The 26,046-nt window shown below is 40.9% G+C and overlaps 1 protein-coding gene across 1 annotated transcript in view; it reads left to right on the top strand.

Annotated features, from left to right (window-relative positions):
* Window positions 1–26,046, top strand: part of GNPTAB (N-acetylglucosamine-1-phosphate transferase subunits alpha and beta) — a 58,269-nt gene that overhangs the window by 19,619 nt on the left and 12,604 nt on the right. The window contains exons 3-16 of the mRNA XM_070410911.1: window positions 3,318–3,437; window positions 5,410–5,451; window positions 7,686–7,891; window positions 9,369–9,433; window positions 9,690–9,824; window positions 16,320–16,481; window positions 16,868–17,047; window positions 17,262–17,432; window positions 18,999–19,122; window positions 20,185–20,388; window positions 21,051–22,156; window positions 22,904–23,103; window positions 23,979–24,198; window positions 25,412–25,525. Coding sequence (XP_070267012.1) covers window positions 3,318–3,437; window positions 5,410–5,451; window positions 7,686–7,891; window positions 9,369–9,433; window positions 9,690–9,824; window positions 16,320–16,481; window positions 16,868–17,047; window positions 17,262–17,432; window positions 18,999–19,122; window positions 20,185–20,388; window positions 21,051–22,156; window positions 22,904–23,103; window positions 23,979–24,198; window positions 25,412–25,525 — 3,049 coding nt within the window. The remainder of the gene's footprint in view (window positions 1–3,317; window positions 3,438–5,409; window positions 5,452–7,685; window positions 7,892–9,368; window positions 9,434–9,689; window positions 9,825–16,319; window positions 16,482–16,867; window positions 17,048–17,261; window positions 17,433–18,998; window positions 19,123–20,184; window positions 20,389–21,050; window positions 22,157–22,903; window positions 23,104–23,978; window positions 24,199–25,411; window positions 25,526–26,046) is intronic.

Here is a 26,046-nt window from a genome sequence, read left to right as displayed (position 1 = left end):
TGCATTATGTACTAACATTGTTTTCCTCATTTGGACATGTATGGATATCTCTTGATTCTACTTTAAAAATCCTTAATAGCAGGTAAGTACTTTTATAGGCAAGCTTTGGAATGTACAGTTCTTTTTTTTCCTTTTTAAAATATTTTTAAAATAAATTACTTAAGCAGTTTTTTTAAATTTTCAGTCTAAGCAACTCAAGAAGTTGGAGTGGGATGACCTCAGATAATTCACATGAGAGTAATGTGAGGCATTTAAAAGACCAGTGTATGTTGAGGGAATGAACTAATATTTATTTAGTTAACAAGTATATATTAAACCCTATTCATGTACCAGGCACTGTACCTAAGCATGCAGTGATGAATAAGCAGAACTCATATAGAACTGACATATTAGTGGACAAGTGTTTTTGTGTTGTTGTTGTTTTTTTACTTAAAAATGTGAACTATAAATTAGCAGTTTTCAAAGTGAATTTCCAGACCAGCAGCATTGGCTTTACCTGGGACCTTGTTAGAAATGTGAATTCTGGGGCCCCAGGCCAGACCTAGTGAATTAGGCATTTTGGGGATAGAGCCCAGCAGTCTGTTTTACAAGTCCTACAGGAGATTGTGATTCCTGCTAGCATTTCAGAACCATTGATATAGATACATGCAGAAAAAAACCCACATGAGGAAGCGTTTTGCACACCATGACGGTGGAAGAGAGAGCCTGAAGATAAAGGACAGAGAGGAAATAATGAAGCAGGGCACAGAATGCATAACATCTCAGCCCAGAGATACTGCAACTAGACTGGGAAGATGGACACTGAGAAACAGTCCAACACAGTGTGCTAAGGATTCCTCAGTGTACAGAGCACGGTGGGAGCTGCATGTGGAGCAGTACATGCTCTTCGTGGGAGCAGTGGGAAGAGGGTGATTGGGAAGGAGGAAGTGGTTGAAAGAAGCATGAAAGAAAGGATATTTCAGGCAGAGGAGGAAGCATGTTCAGAGGCACAAAAGCCTGCAAGGTCTTATCCTGTTTGGGTGAGGCCAGACAGTTGGGGTGTCTAGAAAACAGGGTGCAGAGTGTGTAGGAGTTTAGATTTTAATTTGCAGGCAGCGGTGAGCCTTGACTCTGGAGGGTTGGTAGGGGCTAGTCTAGCCATCACACAGGCCTGAGTGTGAGGTGACTCCTCATTTTCCCATGAAGCCCTTCGTCCCCTGGTACCTCTTTAACTCCACCTCCTCTCCTGTTCTTCTCTTTGCTCCCATTGCTTCTGCCACACTGGCCTCTGACCATGCCAATAGGTGTCCACCTTGGGGCATTTGCACAGGGCATTTCCTTCCTCTGGACCATTCTTCCCCCAGTTACCCACATGGCTTACTTCCACCCTTCCTTCCCATCTTTGCTGAAATGCCATCTTCCAGTGAGGCCATTTCTGATTTCCTCGTTTACCACTGACCTCCCATGTAGGCACACTTTGTATCGCCATTTTCTGCGTTTTCTCCATAATAACACTGGCCATCATCTGACTATATTTGGTTTAGTTCACGTCTTCACCTTTCTAGAATGTAAGCTCCATGAAAGCACAGATTTGAGTTTTGTTTTATTTACTGCTGAATCCCCGGCATCTAGAACAGTGCCTAGCACATACTAAGTGCTCAGTAAACACTTATTCACTGAATGAGTAGACACTCCTTTTCTCTCCTCATCTCACTTGCTTCTTTTTTTTTTTTTAAAGATATTTTTATTGATTTCAGAGAGGAAGGGAGAGGGAGAGAGACATTGAAACATCAATGATGAGAGAGAATCATTGACTGGCTGCCTCCTGCACACCCCCCACCCCCCACCCCCGGGGACTGAGCCCACAACCTGGGCATGTGCCCTTGGCCGGAATCGAACCCAGGACCATTCAGTTGATAAGCCGACGCTCTTCCACTGAGCCAAACCAGCTAGGGCTCACTGGCTTCTTTTAAGCTAAAACTTATTGTCACTTCTATTTTTCTTCCTTTTTTATGATAGGAAAGATTTACCCACCAAACCACATTTATTTTCCATGAGATAATTAACCCTGCGCTGCATGTTATGATTGTAGCCACAAGCAAAGACGTGATGTTTTGGTTGGTTAGGCTCTTGAGCCCTTTGTGCTGTTGTGGGCCTTAACCTGAGCCTACCTGTGAGGAAAACAAAAGGAGAGTAAGCTTTGATCCTTGGCCAGAAAAGAAAGAAAAAGGAAGGGGAAGGGGAAGGGGAAAGGGAAGGGGAAGGGGAAGGGGAAGGGGAAGGGGAAAGGGAAGGGGAAGGGGAAGGGGAAGGGGAAGGGGAAGGGGAAGGGGAAGGGGAAGGGAAAGGCGAAGGGACGAAGTTGTACCATTGCCGTTACTTGGAAAAGACCAAACTATACACAGAACCATTCAAAGTATATATCATATGTCACTGTGAACTCCTGTGTCATACGTCTAGAGCAGACCCTGAAAGATGGGTAGGACTGGGTAAGTTGATGAAAGAAAGGGAAAGAAAGCTTTTATCAGGGGTACAACCTGAACAGAAACACTAAGATGAGGCTTAGAAAGGATACTCAAGAATTAAAAGCAACCTCCCCCCACACACACTAAACGAGCAAAAACAACAATAACAAAGAATTAAAAGCCTGTCTGACTCCTTATTTTGAGGATAATGAGGAAACAATTTGAGCATGTTTGGAAAGTTCTGTGCTAGTGTCTCATAGAAATCATTGGCTCATTCAGCAAATATGTACTCAGCTCCCATGTGCCAGACACTCTTCTAATCTATTGGGTATTTCAGGGAATAAAACGGAAGTTTCCTGCTTTGTTGGAGCTTACATTCTAGGGGAGGGACATTCTAGGACTTGGGGGCAGCGAGGAACAGGAAGGCTAAGCATTCAATAGAGCTAGGTCTTCATTCTGGACTGCTTGGTAACTCTTCGGTCATTTTAAGCTTCTAATTCTTTTCTATGTTTAGCTGCATTTGAATACCAATTTTCACTAAACTGAGAATCTATCAGTTTGATGTGCACTTCTAAGACCTCCTCTTCCCATCCCCTCTCCCCAATCTTAAATGTGGAGTGATAGCAGTCCCTTTACAAGGTGGTTGAGAGGACCAAATGATGCCAACTACATAAAGTACATAAACTGCATAAAGTCCTCCAGCATGTATTTGTCCCTCAGCTCCAGTTTGAAATGTGCAATTCTGTGATCTATGCCAAGCTGGAATTACCTTTTCATTCATTTTTTTCATGACCTCTAAGTTTAAACCTGACATACTCTTCAAATATATTGGAAAAATGCATATGAGCTTGAGGACTTGTGGGTCTGCCCTAGGCTCTGTCTGCCCATGCCAATCGACGTGGTGTACACCTGGGTGAATGGCACCGACCTTGAACTACTGAAGGAACTGCATCAAGTCAGGGAACAGATGGAAGAGGAGCAGAAAGCTATGAGGTAAACCTGAGGTTTGAAAAGCAAAACACAACATTCTACAAGTAACAGTACTGCTCAGAGGGGTAAAGTGACATTTACAAAGCCATCCAAACAAAAATCTGCATCTCAGATTCATGCCATTGCAAGATCTTGGCAGCCATATGTCTGACCCTGGTTTCTTGGTGCCTAAAGGGGACTCAGCCACTTTGGTGAGATCCTGACCTCACTTTGTTAGATGGTCATTTTAGACTGTGGCACTCCATGGTGGCCTTGGTCTCTGAGGGCCCTCCCAGAGGAGATCTGGACTTCCTGCTCAATCTGAGTCACAGGCATCCTCAAGAAATGAGGTTTCATTGCATTTTATACAGTAAGTTAGATTGGTCCCTTGAAAAAGAAAACAGGCCTAGAGATTTAAATGTTTTCCATTCAATAATGGCAGTAAAAAATATATTCCCTTTTAATATCAATTAATATACTATGGAACTAAAAACTTGGTAATTCTTTTTAATGTGGAATTTCATTTTATTTACTTTATCTGGGAAAGGTAGGTACAGTGGGCTTCTGGAGAGCCTTCTGAGCTAGGGACCTCGCTGATGTAATTTCCCCTCTGATTCCTCAGGAGTGTTTGCTGAGAACTCCATTCACTCCTTTGTGAATGTAATGGGTGCCACCCAGTCGCAGGTCATTGGCCAGATTAAACTGCAACAAATAGTCTTTCTCTCAGTGTTAGAGAATGATGGAAGACCTTTCCAGGGCATGAAAACAGCTTTGACAGCCTGGTACCATGTTTTACTAAGGGTGTCCCAAAATTCACGCAAGAAGTAATTTTGATAGAAAACACAGGTTTATAATTAAAATTGTAAATTTTTTATTGATTTATAAAGTATACAGTATAGGGTTATGTATGGAATAGCATATCGGGTAAATGGATTATCATGTCGCGATAGCGAGCACATTAACTGTTATTGCCTGAGCAACTGCATTTTCGAAGAAGAATGGTCTGATGATGCCTCCAGCCCAAAATCCACACCAAACAGTGACATGTTGTGGATGCATTTGTTTCTCAACAATCACTCGTGGATTTTCTGAACCCCAAATGCGACAATTTTGTCGATTAACCAAGCCATCAAGATGAAAATGAGCCTCATCACCAAAGATGATTTTGTTAGAAAAATCAGCATCCACTTGTTGTTGTTCCATAATCCATTCAACGAACTCTATTTGCTGTGCATGGTCAGTAGGCTTCAGTTCTTGAGTCAATTGAACTTTGTAAGAATGAAGATGCAAATCTTTCGTGAGAATACGCTGTAGAGAGCTTCTCGAAATGTCCAATTCTTGACCACGGTGCCGAATTGATGTCCCTGAACTCTCAGCAACACTCTCACGAACTGCTTCGATGTTTTGTGTTGAACGACTTGTTGAAGGATGGCCAGAGTGTTTAAGATTACTAATTGATCCAGTCTCCCTAAATTTTTTAATTAATCTCTTCACAGTTGATGAAGTTAAATCACTATTCCGACCATATTTTGCACGAAAATTGCGAACTGTAGCTGCCAAACCTTCATTATTTTTAAAATATTGCTTAACAATGAAAACGTGTTATTCATTCGTGTAGCTCTCCATTTTTAATAACCCTGAACTGTCAGCTGTCACGCTATCTTTTTTTTTTCCATTGGGAACCCTTACGGCACAAATGGCATAAAATTCAAATCTTGCGTGAATTTTGGGACACCCTTTAGTAAGATGTAAAAGCTTCTATTTTAAGTAATCTGTCTTGATTACTGTGGAAGGTACCTGACAATATTTGTTGATCATATATCATTGAAATGTATAATTTATAATGTACCTTAAATGTCGCAAGCATTATAGCACTTTCTATTGGTTAGTTACAGTGGGGTAACCAAGAAAATCAATGTTGTAAGTCATCTGCTATTCACATTTAGGGCCAGCACTGGTCCATGCATATGTAATGAAATGTGTTTGCTTTCATTAGAGAAATCCTTGGGAAGAACACAACAGAACCAACTAAGAAGAGGTAAGCAGTTTGATTTTTCTCTCAGGAATGAAAAATTGAAGGACTGAAGTGAAACTTCCAGGTTCACACCCATTTCTGTTGGGAACACAGTATTTTGTGTTAACTTTTTTACTCCTATTCAGTCCCTTTACAGCTAGTTTTTGACCCCCAAATTACTGTGCATTCATTAGATGGGAAATTTTTTAGTGTCAAAGGTGTAATTGATTGAGGACTCTGGTTATTTGGGTTGTAACTAACTAACCAAAGCTTTATCTCTTTTTGGAAGGGTTAGAAAGGTTTTTCTTCTCTGTCATTCACATTAATCTGTCTTGGTGTACTATTCTCTTGGTCCACTTAAACTCTAACTCCAGTGTTTCATTTATATCCATTATTTAATTATGTACTTAATGTATATTTTCTTACCTTTAAATTCTGTCGAAGTTATATGTCTCTTTTTTTTGAAGTTGTATGTCTTATATTTGAGGACTAGGAAGGGAATTTAGCTCAGTGACAAAAATCTGAGATATCTATCTTGATTTGAATCATACCTGACTTAGATCCTTAAAACAAGACTGTCTCACTGAGAAGTGGAAATCTCTGTTAATGACCACTTCCCCACTTAACCATTAGACTTAAAAATAAAATAATTATTCATAGAAAAATGATCCTGAGCAATTTTGAGATCCAGAAGTACCTTCTGAATCATCTGTTTATGTCACTTATATTTACTTATATATACTACTGTTAATACTATTATTTTTAAATGCCTTTTAAATTATTTAAAGTAATGATGCAACATTACAGAAAAGTTGAGAGGAAAGGGAAAAGAATATGCAGAATTCTGTGGTCTTCATTAAATAACTATGATCATTTTATTCTCTTTTCATGCATGCTTTTATACTTATAATTTGTAATCTATGTACAATTTTGTATCCTATCCTATTTGTAAAATTTTATACCATCATACATATTTCTGTGTTGATAAATTATCTTCATGCTTCTTTCTTTGCAATTTTAATAGTTGTATACTACCCCATAAAGTAACTGTACTATAATTTACTAAATGTTGGACACTTACATATTTTTACTGTTGTCAATACTTTAGATATTTTTTGGGGGTCTGGCATTTTCTGTGTGTGGGTTTATTTATTCTTCCTGTTTCTCTTCTCCTACTTGGACTAGATTCATGGAAGTAAACTACTGAGGAAGAAGCATGTGTATGTTTTTTTACTATATGGATCTATAGTATATGTATTTCCAAAGAGGAAATGGTGAACATTTATGGTGACACTAACAGTTTTGGAGAGGAACAGGTTTACTGTGCTTGCGCTAACATTGAGTCACTATTTTTTGAAGGGTGCTAATTTAGTAAACACTGTTTTCTTTTGCATTTCTTTAATTATTAGGTTGGACAATTTTATTTAGAGTCATAGCTATCACTTTGTGAATTCTCTAGCTCTGTCTTTTGCCTGTTCGTTTGTTTAGATAACATGTTTATTCTAGGTATTTTTTAGGTGTAGATAGAAATGTCTCATATGAAATTATCTTAGAACCTTATATCATTTACTTTTGTTTGCATCAGTGTTGTATCATATCCAATATATTTGATTGTATTCTAATTGAACTTGGTAAGTTGTGAGTAGTATGATGACACTCTATCAAACAGAATTTATCAGCTTTCTATTCAGCCTAATGGGCTTTACTGGAATTATGAGTGATCTTTAAAATGATAGTAATGAAATGCTATTTTTTGATGCTACTTTGAGTTATTAAATTTTGGTGGCAGTCATTTTATTAATAGAAATTTGAAAGCTCTATCTTTAGATTTGCACTTGTTTAAAGATTTTATATATCATACTTCTAAGTTACTAAGTTTTATATTTTTGAGATAAAATTCCTTGTTTATTAAAATACTAGAGGCCCCATGCACAAAATTCGTGCACGGGTAGTGTCCCTAGGCCTGGACGGCGATCAGGGCCTTTTGGGGCCTTCCGACTGCTGGCCAGGGCCTCCCTTCATTCCATGCCGCCCCCTGGTAGTTACCGCATGTCATCGCATAGTGAGCAATTGAACTCCTAGTCTCCTGGTCAAACTCCTGAGTGGACAATTTGCATATTAGGCCTTTATTTATATGTAGATGATTTTTAATAGGCTATTAGACAAACATCTGGGAAATGTAGTGGTACCAACCAGGTTTTTAGTGTTGATTGATTTTTCAGGAATGTTGTTGTGAGGGTGTTGGTGTTTCTTTACAGTGAGAAGCAGCTGGAATGCTTGCTGACACACTGCATTAAGGTGCCAATGCTTGTCCTGGACCCAGCCCTGCCGGCCAACGTCACACTGAAGGACCTGCCATCTCTTTACCCTTCTTTTCATCTTGCCAGCGACGTATTCAATGTTGCAAAACCAAAAAACCCTTCGACTAATGTTTCAGTTGTTGTTTTCGATAGTACTAAGAATGGTAAGGTCTTCTTGTGGGTATTTCAAAGTCATGTTACCATTGGATGTTTGAATTTAAAAATTCTGAGTGGAACAGAAATGATGCAGTTTTAAAGAAATTCAGTTTTTGTGCTCGCTTCGACGAGCACTATTTAGTATAAATAACCTAAGTATTTCTATTTGTTGTATTTTAGATATATAGGGAAAGTAAAGGGATAATCTTTGACAAATTATAGCAAGTTATCTGATTTATTATTTGGTTAAAGTTAGCTTTGTTTGTTTTTTAAATGAAGATGTCCTTAAATTAAGGTACTCTGAAAACATTTCACCTGAAGAAAAAAAAAAGGACAATATGTTAACAATTATAATTCAGTTGTAACACCTATGGAGAGAATCTTGGATTTTCCTCCATTAATTTTATAGCATAGCAAAGACTTGATTTTGATTAATAAAAATCTGCATTAAAGACTATACTTTCAGGGATCATTTCTATAGTTCGTAAAAATCTGCATTAAACTGTAGTCTTCTAAAAGCTGTTTTTTGAATTCCCACTTGGGTTTCTGTTTGACTGCTCTACTTATTATATTATTCATTCAGTAAAGGTTTGTTGAGCCACTGCTCTGAGTTGGTTGTTGTTCTAGTCAGTGGTCAGCAAACTGCAGCTCGCAAGCCACATGCGGCTCTTTGGCCCCTTGAGTGTGGCTCTTCCACAAAATACTGACTTCTGCGCATGGGCCACGAAGTTTCAATTGCACTGTATGTGCGCACATGCGCCGAAGTCGGTATTTTGTGTGGAAGAGCCACACTCAAGGGGCCAAAGAGCCGCATGTGGCTCGTGAGCCGCAGTTTGCCGACCACTGTTCTAGGTAATAGGGATACAGCAGAGAACCAAAAAGACACATTCCTGCCTTCGTGGAGATTACATTTATAGTGGGACACAGGCTCACTCTTTATCATCCATCCTCAGTTATCTCGGTCAGGGATGGCAGATCCTTTCTTAAAGAGCCAGAGGCAGAAAAAGAAATAAAAGGGGGAGCCAGAGCTAAAATGACCAATACTGTATAGGTCGTTATATAAGAATTTATCATTTAACCTTTTAAAAATATAATCTATTCAGCATTCCCTCAGTTCGTTGTGACTCTTGAGGAACCCTAGGATCTACAGTGGGTCCCCACTGTTAGTTTAAATGCCACTGGCCTGGCTTCCAGGAGCTCCCTTCTGTTTGCTCCTACAGCTGTGATTTCTGTCAAATTGTCATTTCCATGTCTCTGCTGCCCGCATGAATCTCTCCTTTTATATTGCAAAATTTAACATCAATTACACACTGCATTACATCGTTCCACTTTTGTTGGATGGTTTTGTCTCCCTTAATTACCTTTTTTGAGACCATGTATTATACTGTTTTATCAGCTCTCAAAATGCTTTGTACAGTGTCCTGTCAGATGTTATAGTTAAGTATTCATTAAAAATTGGCTTGTTTATTGTATTCTTTATTGTAGTTGAAGACGCCCATGCTGAAACCTTTAAGGGAAACAGCAAACAGACAGTTTGGAGGGGCTATTTGGTATGTTATTTTAAATTAATTTTGTTCTTGCAGTAGACTAGAATGCAAGTATGAGTAATAAAGCTGGTTTACTTTGAGACACTTTTTAATGTTTACTTTTTCTCTTGCTAGTATTAATGAATGTTGATCTAAGTAATCTTAACTCTGACTTCGAAGCTTGTATGATATAATAGATCTTTGCTGGTTTTCTCAGCTGTAAGATTTCACCAGCCTGGTGATGTGGAAAGGGACTTGTATTTTTCCCCTCTTATTTTAGACCACAGATAAAGAAGTCCCTGGGCTAGTGCTAATGCAAGATTTGGCTTTCCTGAGTGGGTTTCCACCGACCTTCAAGGAGACAAATCAACTAAAAGCAAAATTGCCAGAAAATCTTTCTTCTAAAATAAAACTGGTAAGAACCTAGACAATAGAACACCCAGTACAAACATCTCATTTAATGCATGACTCTTTTCTTGTGGTCCGTTTCTTTCATAGGAGAGCTGCAATCGTAAGAAACAAAGTGGGTCTCTATTCTGCCACAGTATGGAGACAGCCTTTTGTTTATAGGAGATCCTCACTCCTTACTCTTCATTTGGGTAAAATCTTACGGGTCTTATTTGGTTGCAGGTTTCTCAGAAGCAGGATCATTTATTTAACAAATGAATTCTACTATGTGTCAGGTGTTGTTACTCAAAGGGAGTGTGCTTCAGATATTTGTAACATTTGATAATGTGAAACCTCCCTTCATTTAATAGCTAATTGAGCCATTAGCATATTTAGGATTTATATTTATTAACTCCTCACGCTAGACCAGTGATGCCCTTTGTTAGAGTTGACTGTGGAGGCTGCCCTGTGACATGCCTTTTGCATTTACAGTGGAACCTCGGTTCTCGAACTTAATTCTTTCTGGAAGGCTGTTGCAGAAAGTGATTTGTTCGAAAACAGAATCCTTTTTTCCCATTAGAAATAATGCAAATTGAATTAATCCATTCCAGACCCACAAATGATTCCCTTTTTAACCTCTCTCATATACAGTACATATCTAATGTACTGTTTAATCTATAAATAAACACTTCTTAAATTTATCGAACCACCCCTTACTAGCCTTAAACGAATCACTTTTAGCATTCGGTCTAGGTCTAGGGATGCCTTTCAGGTCAGCATGCAGCATCTTAGCTTGTTCATATATCACTGTCTCCAAATTGGCTGTCACTGGCTAACTGCTCTTCTTTTATTCACATGAACAACAGTTTTTCTACCTCTTCAGTTGTCTGTGATCATGGTTTCTTGCACACCCTTCACAACATTAGCACTCTTGATGGACTCTTCATGTTTTAAAATTGTGCTAATCGCCAGCAAGGAAAGCATTCTCTCCTTTGTTCATTGCCTGAGAGATGCTTTTTGTCGTGCTGAGGTGTCAGCTTGAAAGTGTTGTCAGTTTGAAAACAGAAGTTTAGTTTAGACATTTTTTTCTGTGAAAAACTTGGCAGAGAACTGAATTGTTGGGGAAGGGAGGCGTTGGAGAAACTGAGTTTGTGTTGTTTTCAGAGCCAATTGCCTTGTTGATTTAGGGCCCAGTTCCTGTGGGTATACTTTCCATTTGACCTTATGTTAGTATGCCTGCTGTCCGTTGGAAACCTTCCAGGTTGTAAAACGTGGATGTCTTTTCTCTTAAAAGAGAGGGCATAAGGTTCTTGGCTCAGAATTTGTTAGGCCCTGGTTTTCTTGATATTACCAAGAAGTGTTAAATTCTGCCACTGTGTTTAGCTTACTGATTCTTACTTCTTGTTCCTGTTGGTGTCATTGAACAATTTGGAGGTGAAGGACGGACCTGGAGGTGGCGGGGGAGAGCTGATAGTGGGGGAGGTCTTACTTTAGTACCTGTTCTGACCATGTTTTTTATACTCTTCTCCCCAGCTTGTTTCTTTTTTCCCACGTGTTTCACTGTTTTAAGATACATTGTACAATCTTTGTAAATAATGATAACATGAATGACATTTATATGTTTTTTTTTCATATTTTCCTCCATTACTTTTTTAAAGGTACTTGGAAATATGGTAGTGCCCAGCTAGATTAGGGTTGAATTCTTTCTTAATCTGCAGTTCTTTTAAAATATATGTTACATTCCTCTTTCCCCTGAACTATTTTTGCTATTGATTTAGGTAGATAAAACCATAGATTAACATTGATTTCAGCCATATTTATTTGGCTTCTTGGCTTCCTAGCTATTGGTTACAGAATTACAGAAACAGGTATATCTGTACATTTTTTTTTAAATCCTCACCTAAGGATTTTTTTTTCCCTTTGATTTTCAGAGCGGAAATGAGACTGGAGGAAGGGGAGAGAGAGAGAGAAACATTGATGTGAGAGAGACACATTGATTGCCTGCCTCCCGCACACCACCCAACAGGTGCCAGGAATCTAACTTGCAAACCTGTTACTCACCCTTGCCTGTAATCGAACCCGAGACCCTTTGGTGCATGGGCTAACACTCTAACCATTGAGCAATACCAGCCGGGGCAGAGAAACACAGCAGGAAAAGGTGTAGCAGTTAGGGGTTAGACAAGATGACTTTGGAGGCAGGAAAACCAGTTTAGCCACTGCTGCCTGAGCCCAGCAAGACAGTTGGGTTCAGCAAGTGCCTTGTCAGTGGTGCAAGGATGAGAATAGTTCCAGAAACATCAGAGAGAGCCCCTCAGCATGACCTGGTGACTTAGCTGGGGGAGAGGGAAGGAAAAATGAAAGGGGAAGTGGGTGTTTCTAGAGAAGATGGGAGCGATGGCATTAGCCACACTCAGAGCTTCAGTGGGAGAAGCAAGCTTTTTCAGGAAGGAAACTCTGAGCTCTGTGTGGGTGATGTTTCCTTAGAGGTGCTTTGTGGCATGTGGGAGGAAAGGGCCGTTAGGCATGGACTTCAGGGCCTCGGCAGCTGAACCATTTTGCCCTCTCAGTTCCTCCAGGAGGTCTGGCCATCGAGAGCTCTGTTCTGCCCCAGGCCCCTCACTGATAGTGCCTGTGCACCTTTGTATGCCTAGTGATTATCTTGGGGCCTGGCATTTAGGGGGCCACTCAAGAAATGCTTGTTGAAGAATGAGCAAGAAGAAAGGCTGTGACTATAACCTGCTCGCCCCCACCCTCCCACCCCCACCCCCATCATCACCACATACACTGTCTTGGACTACAAAGGGAAACGGGTCAGCCAGTATGATTATCCATAGGCCTCACTAGGTTTATGGCACCAGGGCTATATTCATGCCCTTTGCCTTTATTATTCTGATTAGATCAAAGCCAAAATCTGCACTCCTACACCCTCTGGAGGGGAGGTGGGACTTGAGGAAAATGGTTTCTTTTTACCAGGTAATAGATTTGAATTCATAAAAACTTTACTGAGGACTATAGTCTAATAAATCAATCTTTTCTATCAAAGCCTTTCTAGTTTGAGATACCTTGAGGTGAATTCTTTTATGATCTGTAGAATTTTTGTATGTGCTGGACACAGAATTCACCTTTTGGGAAACTAGATTGTCTATTGGTCTTTATTTTCAGCTCACTCGTTCTAAATCCTCCTGCTTTTTTAGACATTTTCATTTTTGGTGGTTTTTTGCCTGTTTGTTGATATTTGTTCTTGTTCACTTCTTTAACATATGTTAAAGCAGGTGGAAAATCTTCCCAACGCTCTCAAGTGCATTCTCACATTTGGTTTAATTCCATGATAGTGGTTGCTGGGTGGGTGTGCAGAAGAAGTGGAGGACATGGGGCTGTCCTCATGCTATTTGTAATCTCTTTTGGGAGGCAGTATGTTTGCATAGTAAGTGTTCAAGTAGCAAAACAAGAGAAGAGTAGTCTAGAGTTGAGGTTGGCGTTTAGAGACAGGAGAGGTCTGTGTGGATCAGAGACATGGGGGACATTTTCAAAGAGAAAGAGGCTGCCCGGGGTCCTTGAAGGCTGACCAAGTTGTATGGTTCAGCAGGAAGAACAGTGCGGGCAGAGTGGGAACACCATATTGTCCTGCCTGGACCTCTGTTCAGGGCATGTTCAAGGTCACAGAATATTGTATTCATGCCCCTTCTTTTAGTGACTTCCCTTCAACTGGTTATGCACCTGTTCTCTTAAAGCACGACACCCTTTCTTTTGGTTTTATTCCTAAAATAAAGATATAAGCAGGTTAAACAACTCTGGAACTGATTTAAGTTTTAGAAAACCACCAGCACATATTAAGATGTAGTAGGTTTGAGTTGTTGGATCACTAGAAGGAGCTAATTTGTTTTTCAGTTTTATTAGCTGGTATGTTTTTTCCCTAACCATATATTATCTCATATATGGACGTATCAAGCACATCATTCCTTTTTTTAATATATATTTTTTTATTGATTTCAGAGAAGGAAGGAGAGGGAGAGAGAGAAACATCAGTGATGAGAGAGCATCATTGATTGGCTACCTCCTGCATGCCCCACACTGGGGATCGAGCCCACAACCCGGGCATGTGCCCTTGACTGGAATCGAACCCAGGACCCTTCAGTCCGCAGGCCAACGCTTTATCCACTGAGCCAGATCAGCCAGGGGAGGCACATCATTCTTGCAAATGCCACAGTAACAAACATATGGAAGTGTTAGTGACTTAAAGATAGCATGCTTTATCTCTCTGTCATTCTAACTTGTCCCTTCTTGGGTCTGCAGGGGGTAGATGTCCAGTTGTTCTCTCTTTGAGAAACTTATGATTTAAAGAATTTAGATAAACTTAGAATTTCAAGTAAGAAGCTACATATGGAAGCAGTTGCCCACGCTGAGAACCCCAGCCTTTGGCACTCACTACAATCACGCTTCAGTACCCCTCCTGTCTCTTCAGGAAAAGTAATTACTGTGTCCAGGACTGGAGAGCCACCTAGTGGCTAGCCCAGGATACTTTCTTCCCAACCTTTTTCACTACTCAAAACCTGGTTGGTTACAGTGGCAGAAATTCTTTTTCATACACAAATATTCCCTTATGTTTTTTACTTTTCATCTCTTTCCAAGTATTGTGTACTATTGGGTTTTTGCTTGATTGTTGATATTTGTTCTTGTTTACTTCTTTAACGTATGTTAGAGCAGGTGGAAAATCTTCCCAACGCTCTCAAGTGCATTCTCACATTGGTTCAATTCCATTGATACTTAGGAAACTGTCTGTGAAATTTCAAAATAGTTTTCCAGAATAAAAGCAGTTTGGAAGAAGAGATCAAGATACAGCTATTTCCCCAGTAATTTTAAAATTAAATTAGGATATGATAACACTATATTGATGTATTCTCGAGTAGTGATTTTTATACTCCAGGGAGCCCAAAGAGGTGCTGTGAGAGCCTCGGAGGGAGGTAGAGAAGGAGCAGTAGAGGCCTAGGGTGGATAGTGAGGCTCTGTAGGTTCCCAGGTAGAAGACTGTTTGCCCTGAGGCAGGATGGTGGCAGCAATGAGAGCTGACCTTCATTTAGTGAATGCTTAGTGTATGCCAGGCACTGCCAAGGTGAAAGAACGTATTTAGTTAGGAAGATGTTACACGTGCAAGCAAGCATTTCTGGTAAGAGTGAATGGCCCACATAATAAAAAGGGGAAAAGAGAAATAAAATTCTAACTCTAACTTTTAGTTTGGGGGCCTATGTAAACTCAGAAACCTTTGAAAGATGAGCTAAGTATAGTCATGTTACAAATACAAGAGCTTAATCGGAGGCCATAGGAATTTGTGTTTGCTTCTGGTTTATAAATTTAAAACAAAGCCCAGGCTCTGTTAGAAAGAGTCATTTCAGCAGAAGGATTTTGCTGTTCTCAATTAGTGGTTTTCAATCCTCTTCCTGGCTTTTTAAGCTCTGAAAGGCCTCTTTCATAGGAAAATGTATTATAGGCTTAGAACATAAACATCAAGGGTGTTATGGACTTGGGTAGAGGTAGGGAAGCCTATTTATAAAATGTGTTAAGCTCTAGCCCATTTGCTCGATGGTTAGAGCATGGGCCCATGGACTGAAGGGTCAGGGTTGGATTCCTGGTCAAGGGCATTTACCTGGGTTGCAGGCCCAATCACGGCTCAGCTCAGGGCGTGTACAGGAAGCAACTGATCAGTGTGTCTCTCACATCGATAACAAAAAACGTGTTAATGCTTAGGATATTCCCTCTTAAAGATTTATGATTACTTCTAATGCTTTGCCCCCAAACGTGCTTTTGGAAGCACGTCAGTCAGCTCTGCCAAAGACACTCATTCATCTTACGTGTGGGCACAAAAGCTCTCCGGACGCCCTGCCAGCAGACATGGTCCCCACCAATTATAGCGAGGTTACACTGCAGGGCTTTCCCCCAGAGTAAGCAGAACACAGAGTATTTTAGAACACAGGTCATAGACCGGTGACCAGATGTGCTGTGTTGGAACGTATGACAATCAAAATCATTTGAGCTGGCATTGAAAGTTGAGAGATTTCTATTGAATGCCAACTTTAACTAAAAAGTTTTAAATACTTTTTAAAAAGGAAATTGGGAGATTTCCTGTCCTCTTAGATCTGGCAGCACTGGGTGGCATTGAGTAGTGGCTGCAGCTTTCAGATGGGGCCTGAGATGTCCCTTTCGCCAGGGCCCTGCCACTCCCTCTTGTTCTTAATTCCCGGCCCATTCCATTCATTTGGGAAAAGCATCTGACCTGTTTAGGTTTTCTTTCTTTCTTTCTTCTTTCTTTTTTTTTTTTTGGTGATATTGGCTTGCAATATTCCTTTGTATACGTATGAGACAGTTAATCTTTAAATACGTATAATATATATTTAGATGTATACTATATATAATACATAGCCTATGTTTTATATATATATTTAAAGTTTAAAGATTAAACTGGGAATTTCAAGGTGTCTCTTCATTAGGGCTCAGTTTTTCCCCCGGTAACCCTGTTGTCATTTTATAGTTGCACCTGTACTCAGAGGCCAGTGTAGCACTCCTAAAATTGAACAACCCCAAAGATTTCCAAGAACTGAATAAGCAGACTAAGAAGAACATGACCATCGACGGGAAAGAACTGACCCTAAGTCCTGCGTATTTATTATGGGATCTGAGTGCCATCAGCCAGGTAAGGGATGCAGAGATCCTTTCAAAACCTGAGTCGGTTTAGGTTGTTAGAAGATTTATAGGTTGCTATGTTAGAAAAAGGAAGAGGACTTGAGTTGACTGGGACTTTTCTAATGTTCCAGTCCCTGCCATTGGTTAATATTACCTGAAGTGACCAAGAATCAGATCCAAGAACCTTTTCTAAAAAAGTGTGTTAAAGAAATGCTGTGTATCTGTGTTGCTGTTGTAACTGAGCTGAGTCTTTTGCAGTTTTCATAATGTTTCAAAGTAAGACAGGGTCTTTAAAAGTCTGCCAGAGCACCCTGAGAGCAGAGAGGCCCAGGGAGACACGGGGAGGTGCGACTTCAGGGCTCTTTTACATCTTCGAGCACCAGGTGTTTTTCTCAGTCCAAGCAGGATGAAGATGTTTCTGCCAGCCGTTTTGAAGATAATGAAGAACTGAGGTACTCACTGCGATCTATCGAGAGGCATGCGCCGTGGGTTCGGAATATTTTCATAGTCACCAATGGGCAGATTCCGTCCTGGCTGAACCTTGATAATCCTCGAGTGACGATAGTAACACACCAGGTATGTGGCTTTCTGTATATCACAAGGCTGTGGTTTTCTGTTTTGTCTTTTCTGTTCTTTTACTTTTCCCTGATTTCATTCCCTTCACCCTCCTCACCTCCATTTCCACCTTCCTTTAATTCTTCCATGTGCCTGCCTTCCTTCCAAAACCAAAAATAAAAGAAAAACACCCTCTCATCCACCCTCTTTCTCTCTTGTATTTTTCTGTTCTAAGGATGTTTTTCGAAATTTGAGCCACTTGCCTACCTTTAGTTCACCAGCTATTGAAAGTCACATTCATCGCATCGAAGGGCTGTCCCAGAAGTTTATTTACCTGAATGACGATGTCATGTTTGGGAAGGATGTCTGGCCAGATGATTTTTATAGTCACTCCAAAGGTCAAAAGGTGGGTACCTAAGAGGAAGGGATTCCTGGCTCGGAAGTCACTTGGAAGTTATTAGCGGGAAATCAGGAATCAATATGTGTACAACTGTGTTCAGATTTGATCAAATAAGCATTTGATCAGGAGAGTTAACAGTTTGGGAGAAAGAAAACTACTTAAAGATTTTTAAGTCACCATGTTAGAAGAAGGAAGAGGACTTGAGTTGATTGGAACTTTTAATTGATTGGTAGTTTTTCGCTTACCGACATTCTCAGACACCCAGAACCCACTCTTTCCCCCGACCCTTTAAATGTTGTACTACAACAACAGCAGAAAAAGCAAAATCACCGTGAAACACAAAATCATGGTTACAGTGTCAGCAGAGTGACCAACATAGAAAATTAGCTCCATTTTCTGCCTAAAGGGGTGGGTGAAATTTCATCGAGGCCGGATTCACTCTGGCTTTGAGAGGCAGGATGGAGAAGCACAGCCCAGGAGCCAGCTACTTATGGTCCTCGGCAATGACCTGACCTTTATGTTTCCTGTCTGCCCAGTGGGGGAAATAGGAATACCCGGGTAGCATTGTTAGAAGGAGTCATCGATAAGCTGGAGACTTATCACCATAAGCTTGTGATGAACCCTGCAACTGTAAGTGCTAAGTGCACGAAGCTACTTTTCCTGTTGCTGTTTGTGTCACTCCAGTTTGCTCACCGCCCTGTGCCCCTGCTCAGTGGCCTTCCCTGTGTTAGCTTGTATGGCTGCAGAGTTGAGCTGTGGCTTAACAGGGAAGACACACAAATCAGTGACTCCATGCAGTTACTTCCATGCCAGCAGGTGTGCCCGGCTGCTAAACAGTGGGCACACGGGAGGGTAAAATCAGACAGGAACAGGGAAGGATGCCCATCTGAATTGAGATGAACTTTGAAGAACAAGTCCGAGTTCACTAGATCCCCAACAGATGGAATGTGCAAAGGCTTGTAGACTGTCAAAGGGGAGCATGGTTTTGCAATGATTTTAGTTTGAGAAGTCACCATGTACCATATCACGCCTTGTGAAGGCAGGGGGACTCCCAGCTCAGGTTGCTGGGCTGGTTAGTTTGCCACAGAACTTACGCTGGCAGAGAAGGATGTGTAGAGTTCATCTGCTTTTCTCAGCCACGACACAAGATTAGGCACAGATACACTCAGGAGCTAGTGACAGTTGTCACGGAAAAGCAGTGGCTCGTGTGGAATACATTCCACCTACTTTGGCATGCACTTGTACTCCCAGTTAAGCCTGACCTGTTGCTATTTTATTTCAGAATATATTATAAGACCACGGTGTGAGAAACTGATCCGTGAGCTGAGTCCTTCTCTGCTTTCCTCGTGTAATGAACAGAGTAAATGTGCTCAGTCAGTACCATCAGGAGAGTAGAACTGGGGAAATGCCTTAAGGTCCAGGCAAACTTAAAGCAAAACACCCCCCATGAATGCAGTCAGCCCGTGGGAAATATTAACCTTTCTCCAGAGGCTCAGTTTTGTTTTAAAGAATTCTAATTTGAAAAGGAAGACTGTCAGAAACTGTTCTATAGTCTCTCTGGTTTTGTCATAGGTTTATTTGACATGGCCAGTACCCAACTGTGCTGAGGGCTGCCCAGGTTCCTGGATTAAAGATGGCTATTGTGACAAGGCTTGCAATAACTCGGCCTGTGACTGGGATGGTGGGGATTGCACTGGTAAGGATGCGTTCGAGGGTAATTTGCTTCTGTTTATGGAAGGTTCTCATTCCTAATCATTATTGAACATGCACCATGAAGTAACAATTTTCATGTATTAAAATAATGAGTAACCTGTAGACTCTTTGGAGGTGATGACAATTGTCCTGCTGTGGCCCAGTTTATTCATATTAACCATTGTTGAGAGCATTTTCCCATATGGGCCCTGCACTTGCACAGGCCTTTTCTTATTATTGCAAATATGAAAACAGGGACTGCCCTTAATTATGTATGTTCAAGAGCAAGAACAACTCTAACTGGTTCTCGTAGGAGCTCCTGGCTGGTGGCTTCCAGCAGCAGCAGATATCGTAGGTAGGTGAATGAAAAAGAGATAAATGAAATAAAATGTCTTTTCTCCTCAGCATCTCTTCTCCTTTTCTTAAACGCTCATATTTGGACTTGTCGATAACAGTTTTTTTAGTTTTATTTATTGCCCTTCAGTGGACAAAGAATTTAAACTTATGAAACATTATCCATCTTAATTTCTTAGTCACCTAGGAAAGAGAGCTTGTATGCACAGATGGCACCGTGTATCCCATGTGGGGAAACAGATTTGGAAAAGTGTTAAGTTGTGTTTCACTTGGATCTGTCAGAGGCACTTCTGAGAAATACGGTCAGCTGCAGGGAGAGAACACAGACGAGCAGAGAGGGCCCTGACAGGACATTCACACTTGACAATGAGGGCAGCACCTGTGTCAGGGCCTGTTCGGGCAGTTCTAACAGTCAGTGTTTGGAAAACCTCTCCCTGTTCTCCTGCTCCTCCATCCACATCTATAGGTGCCCCCTTGAGACAGTTTGAGGTCCTTCCCGGTGGCACAGCTAGTAGGTGCCCAGCCCACTATCAGGTGATGTCCCCTTTTCAGTTTATTTTCTTCTTAGCTACATGAACTGTTCTACTAAGGAAAGAGTGAACCCTTCCTGACTAAGACTCAGGCATCAATCTTGAAAACACTGTGAAGAAATAAAGAGCTTTTTTCAACATTGTAAAACGAGCAAGATTCTGTTTCCCCCCTCCCTCTACAGGTAACAGTGGAGGGAGTCGCTACGGTGCCGGAGGCGGGGGAACCGGGAGCTTGGGAGCTGTCCAGCCCTGGCACTTTGGCGGAGGAATAAACAGTGTCTCTTACTGTAATCAAGGGTGTGCAAACTCCTGGCTCGCTGATAAGTTCTGTGACCAGGCCTGCAACGTCTTGTCCTGCGGGTTTGATGCTGGCGACTGTGGGCAAGGTATATATATTGTCATAACAATCTATTGAAAAAGAATAAGGGGATAAAAGTCCTTGGGCATTAGAGAGCATTTCGGCTCATTGTTGTTATTTAAAGTCATTATTCTCTGCATATCCTTTTCCCAGCCTTGAATCCATACTAGTTGCAAGTTAAAAGTAAGAGGACGCAGATCTGTAGAGAACAGTAAATACTAAGGCTGCATCTTTTCCTGTGTTATTCCAGTGTCTTGTCTTTTTCACTAAGCTGATTCCCCTTAGTTGAAAATATATGGCGATGGCTTAATTTGGAAATACTAAAAGACATCTATTAAAGAAAGACAGTTTTGATACTGGATCTTGTTGATAGCTTATTAACAGAGGTTGTTTTTGCAGACAGTTGTATTTTTTCACATGGACAAGAGATGGAAGTCGATCATTGGAACTTGCTGTCAGAATTGTGCCCTGTCTCGGTAGTTAGTCACACTCAGCAGCATTCCAAGTCGATGACTGGCAGCTTCACAGTAAAGGAGCCCTATACCAGTAGCTCCTGTGTTAGAATTTCTGATTATTTTAAAGTCCATTTAGAGTCACTGTTAGAAAGTGAAACTCAAAACTCTAATAATTAAAGGAAAAGGGAGGAAATGGCTAGCTTTTAAAAAGTCATTTTTGTGTTTTCTCCTCTAGATCATTTTCATGAATTATATAAAGTAACTCTTCTCCCAAACCAGACTCACTATGTTATCCCAAAAGGTGAATGCCTGCCTTATTTCAGCTTCGCAGAAATAGCCAAAAGGGGAATCGAAGGCGCCTACAGTGACAACCCCATAATTCGACACGCTTCCATAGCCAATAAGTGGAAAACCATCCACCTCATAATGCACAGTGGAATGAATGCAACTACAATACATTTTAATCTCACACTTCAAAGTAAGGACGACAAGGAGTTCAAAATCCAGATCTCAGTCGAGGTTGACACAAGAGAAGAACCGAAACTGAACTCCACCACCCAGAGGTCTTACCAGACATTGGTTAGCCCCGTAACACATCTTCCAGAGGTGGAAATCCCATTTGAGGATATTCCCGAAGAAAAACGCTTCCCAAAGTTCAAGAGACACGATGTTAATACAACAGGGAGATCCCAAGAGGAGGTGAAAATTCCCCTGGTAAATATTTCGCTTCTTCCAAAAGAGGTCCAGTTGCGTCTCACTCACTTGGATTTGCAACTAGAACGTGGAGATATCACTATGAAGGGATACAACCTATCAAAGTCAGCCTTGCTGACATCGTTTCTGATGAACTCACGGGATGCTGGAGTAAAAATAAACCAGGCTGGCATCACAGAGGAAAGAAATGAGAGTGTGGCGGCCCCACTGGCGAAACGGGCTCACAGAAGCATCTGGCCAAACAGCTTAGGAGCACCTGAGAGATTACAGAGGTTGACTTTCCCAGCAGAGACAATAAAAGTGAATGGCCACTACCAGCGTCGGACTCCACCCCAGGACTTGGGAACCAAAGCAAGCTTTCGATCTGAAAGTCGGACCCAAAAAGTGGGAGGTGGAAGTGTGTCCAAAGAAAAGCTCTCATCTCTGATTGTTCCACAGAAACACCAGGTGCCCAGAGAAAAGAAAATCATAGGGAAAGAACAAGAGGAAAACAGAATGGAGGACAATGCTGAAAATCACATAGGTGTTAATGAAGTATTGCCTGGAAGAAAGCTGCAACATTATACAGACAGTTACCAGGGCTTTTTGCCCTGGGAGAAAAAAAAGTATTTCCAAGATCTTCTTGATGTAAGTTACATCTAACCTTATTCCTTCCCATGCTCAGGAACAATAAATAACCCTGTAAGTGATGATAATATAACAATAGCCACCAATTATTCACTTCCCTGCGCCAGCCACTGAATTAAATGCTTTTTCTTACATGGTTTCATTTAATTATCTCAATAACCCTACCTGACAAGTGTCTCTGTTGAGGTGTGGGTAAGGAGTCCAAAGGGAAAACGCCTTACCTTTGCCTGGAGGTATCGGGAAAGGCATCCTTGAAGTATCCTGTGAGCTGACTTCTGAAGAGTGGGTCAGCGTTGATAGACCAAGAAAAATCCTGTGGTCTAGGCCGGACTGTGCACAAAGCACAGCCATGAGAGATGTCAGACTGGGAGAAAGGAGGATGAAGAGGGAGCTGTGTGGTACTCCTTTCATTGTATTCAGGAAGCATCTGGTACCTGGTGCAGTGGCCATTGGCTGATTGTTCAGTGAGGACGGCAGAGTTCTTGTCTAAGTTTATTTCCTCACTTTTTCCACACACACCCCTCCGCCCCCCTCTTCACCACACAACTGTGGTTCTCAAGCCAATGCAGGTGATACTTTCTCTGAAATCCAGTTTAGTCCTGCTCTTAGGGTCCTCATGTCATTTGCCCCTCATGGATCGTTAGTGACTACTTACTAAGTTATATAAAAGGATGCCTTTATCTCTTGTTGACCAAGTATGCTTTTGCACTAAACCTAATGCTGTATTACGTGGAATTCTCTTTTTAGGAAGAAGAGTCATTGAAGATGCAGTTGGCGTACTTTACTGACAGCAGACATACTGGGAGGCAACTGAAAGATACATTTGCAGATTCCCTCCGATATGTAAATAAAATTCTAAACAGCAAGTTCGGATTCACATCTAGGAAAGTCCCTGCACACATGCCTCACATGATCGACCGAATAGTTATGCAAGAACTGCAGGACATGTAAGTCTGGCTTGTGTTTGGGTTGCTTGCATGTGCTCAGAGCCACAGCTCCTGGAAATTTACCTCTTCATCCTTTGCAGCAGCAGGGATGGACCTGGAGAGTATTATGCTAAGTGAAATAAGCCAGTCAGAGAAAGACAAGTCCCATATGATTTCACTCATATGTGGAATCTAATGAACAAGATAAATTAACAAAATAGAAACAAACTCGTAGATACAGAAAACAGACTGACAGCTGTCAGAGGGGAGGGGGGTTTCAGGGCTGGGTGAAAAAGGGGAAGGGATTAAGAAAAAGAAAAAATATTAAAAACCAACTCGTAGACACAGACAACAGTATGATTACTAGAGGGAAAAGGGGGATGAGGGTGGTAGAAGAGGGTAAAGGGCAGATAAATGGTGGTGGAAGGAGATTTGACTTGGGGTGGGGAATACACAATACAGTATATGTATAGATGATGTATTACAGAATGTACACCTGAAACCTGTTTAATTTTATTAACCAATATCACCTCAATAAATTCAATAAAAATAAATAACAAAAACAGAAAAAGAAATTTACAGCTCTAATGCAGTGGTTCTCAACCTTCTGGCCCTTTAAATACAGTTCCTCATGTTGTGACCCAACCATAAAATTATTTCCATTGCTACTTCACAACTGTAATGTTGCTACTGTTATGAATCATAATGTAAATATCTGATATGCAGGATGGTCTTAGGCGACCCCTGTGAAAGGGTCATTCGACCGCCAAAGGAGTCGCGACCCACAGGTTGAGAACCGCTGCTAATGAAAAGGAAAGAGATGCTAACTCTACAAATGTTAGGTACTTTTTTATATTTTAAATATCCCGAGCTCATTATGTGTTATATTTGTACAGGTTCCCTGAAGAATTTGACAAGACATCATTTCACAAAGTGCGCCACTCTGAGGATATGCAGTTTGCTTTTTCTTATTTTTACTACCTCATGAGTGCAGTTCAGCCGCTGAATATATCTCAAGTTTTTGATGAAGTTGATACCGACCAATCTGGTGTCTTATCTGACAGAGAAATCCGAACACTGGCTACCAGAATTCATGATCTGCCTTTAAGTTTGCAGGTGTTGTATTTTTCCCCCTATGCTTTGCAGCAGATTTAAATGAAACTTTTAATTTTGATACTTCCTCTTTTCCCCCTACATATTTCAGTGTAATGCAAGAAAGAATAATTCTTAATAGTTAATGAGGGTATTCGACAACTAGTCCATTTTTAGTATCAGAATGAAAACCAAATTTGAAGTTCATATTTTCTGAGATTCCTTCTTTTAGGCTTGCAGTGGGGATTGCCATTGTATTGTCTGGAGAAGAGCCAGACCACATCTGCCGGGGTTCTTGTCCCAGCATCAAGAAGGGTTCAGGAATCTGGAGAAGGCTGTGCGTAGATGTTAAATAAGAGGAGTCCAGAGACTAAATATAATTTTGAAAGGCATTTGGGGGTCAGAGGAGCTTAGTTAAAGGAGCTAAATTCTAAGGTCTTAAATCTAAGGTCTTAGGTTCTCTCCATCCCCAGGACCCATGCTTTTTATTAACACAACTTGTCCTGAGGCAAGGCAGAGATATACACTTCAAAGGGTCAGGGTTTCTACAGAGTCCATTGTCAGAAGGGGGAATTAGCCTACAGCTGTTCAGGTGTTTGGCCAGTAGGAGGCAATAACATGTAGATTAAGATGCCATTTAGCTGTCTTGACAGCCAAGCAATAATCCCTTTTCAGGTTTGGTGAAATGCCTTCAGCCATTCCCAACAGGTGACTACATGTGTGACTCAACCCTGTTGAGTCCCCAAGTCTCATCAACCTTTTGATGAAACTCTTGAAATTATGACATGCTGGAATTGGTCTCCAGCACACATCTGCATGTAAGGTTCGGGGACAGGTTCACTCAGGGGCTTCAGGTGTGGCCGACTGGATATCGGCCAGGCCCGTGGTACAGCAGCCCCTCTGCCGTGGCCTCTCCAGTCCCAGGAGTAGGACGCTCACTAATGGAGAGGGCCAAGATGAATCTAACTGCAGGACATCTGTCTGGTGATCTCCTGGCCCATCTTGTGTAAAATGGTGCCTCACGGCTCAGGATGTTTTACTTTGAAACAAAGATGAAATATTCATGTTCGTATTGTCTCATTCTGCTCTCTTTACCTTAAGAATCATATAGTCAAACTGTCTTTAAAGATAGCATTTAAAAAAATTTTGGAGATGTTTATGTAGTTTTTCTATTTAAAGCTACAATCATTACTTGTACTGTACCTAGAAAGTTTATTCTTTTATTTTGCTTTGTTAGGATTTAACAAGTCTGGAACACATGTTAATAAATTGCTCAAAAATGCTCCCTGCTAATATCACTCAGCTAAGCAACATTCCACCAACTCAGGAAGCATACTATGACCCCAATCTGGTAAGTGGCGTGAGTTCTTTTATGTAAATCAGAAAGTATACCTTTATCGGGTGTTATTTACTAGTACACCATTTCTGTATGGCATTTCAAAAACTAGAAGCGGACTCTATGTGTATTTTTCTTTGGTGGAAAGTAGTAGCACAGATAATCCAGAATATTTTATATCTTGCCTTGGAATATCTTTTCTTCTCCTTAATGGAATTTAAGCTAATATTAGGATTAGTTGTTTATATTCTATAAGCAGACTCCTATTCACTAAGGATGGCAGAAGATAGCCCCAAAGTATTCTCATTGGCTTGGGAGAACATTCTGAAGGTTAAATATTAACCAAGGAAATATTCATCAAGTAGAATACAATCTTTCATCAAAGCTAAGTGGCTTTGAGTGGGGGTTGTGGGGGAGGCAATGGGGCAATAAGGACACATATGTAATACCTTAATAAAGAAAAAAAGCTAAGTAGCTTTGATGTTGGCCCTTTCTTGCTCTTACCAGTAGGAATGTGGAAGATTCACACACAATGA

This window comes from Myotis yumanensis, unplaced genomic scaffold (genome assembly GCF_028538775.1).
Source record: "Myotis yumanensis isolate MYYU_CA2020_CCGP unplaced genomic scaffold, mMyoYum1.0.hap1 SCAF_3, whole genome shotgun sequence".
Taxonomy (NCBI): domain Eukaryota; kingdom Metazoa; phylum Chordata; class Mammalia; order Chiroptera; family Vespertilionidae; genus Myotis; species Myotis yumanensis.
Note: the sequence above shows the minus strand (reverse complement) of the source record. Positions and strands in the feature narration are given on the sequence as shown.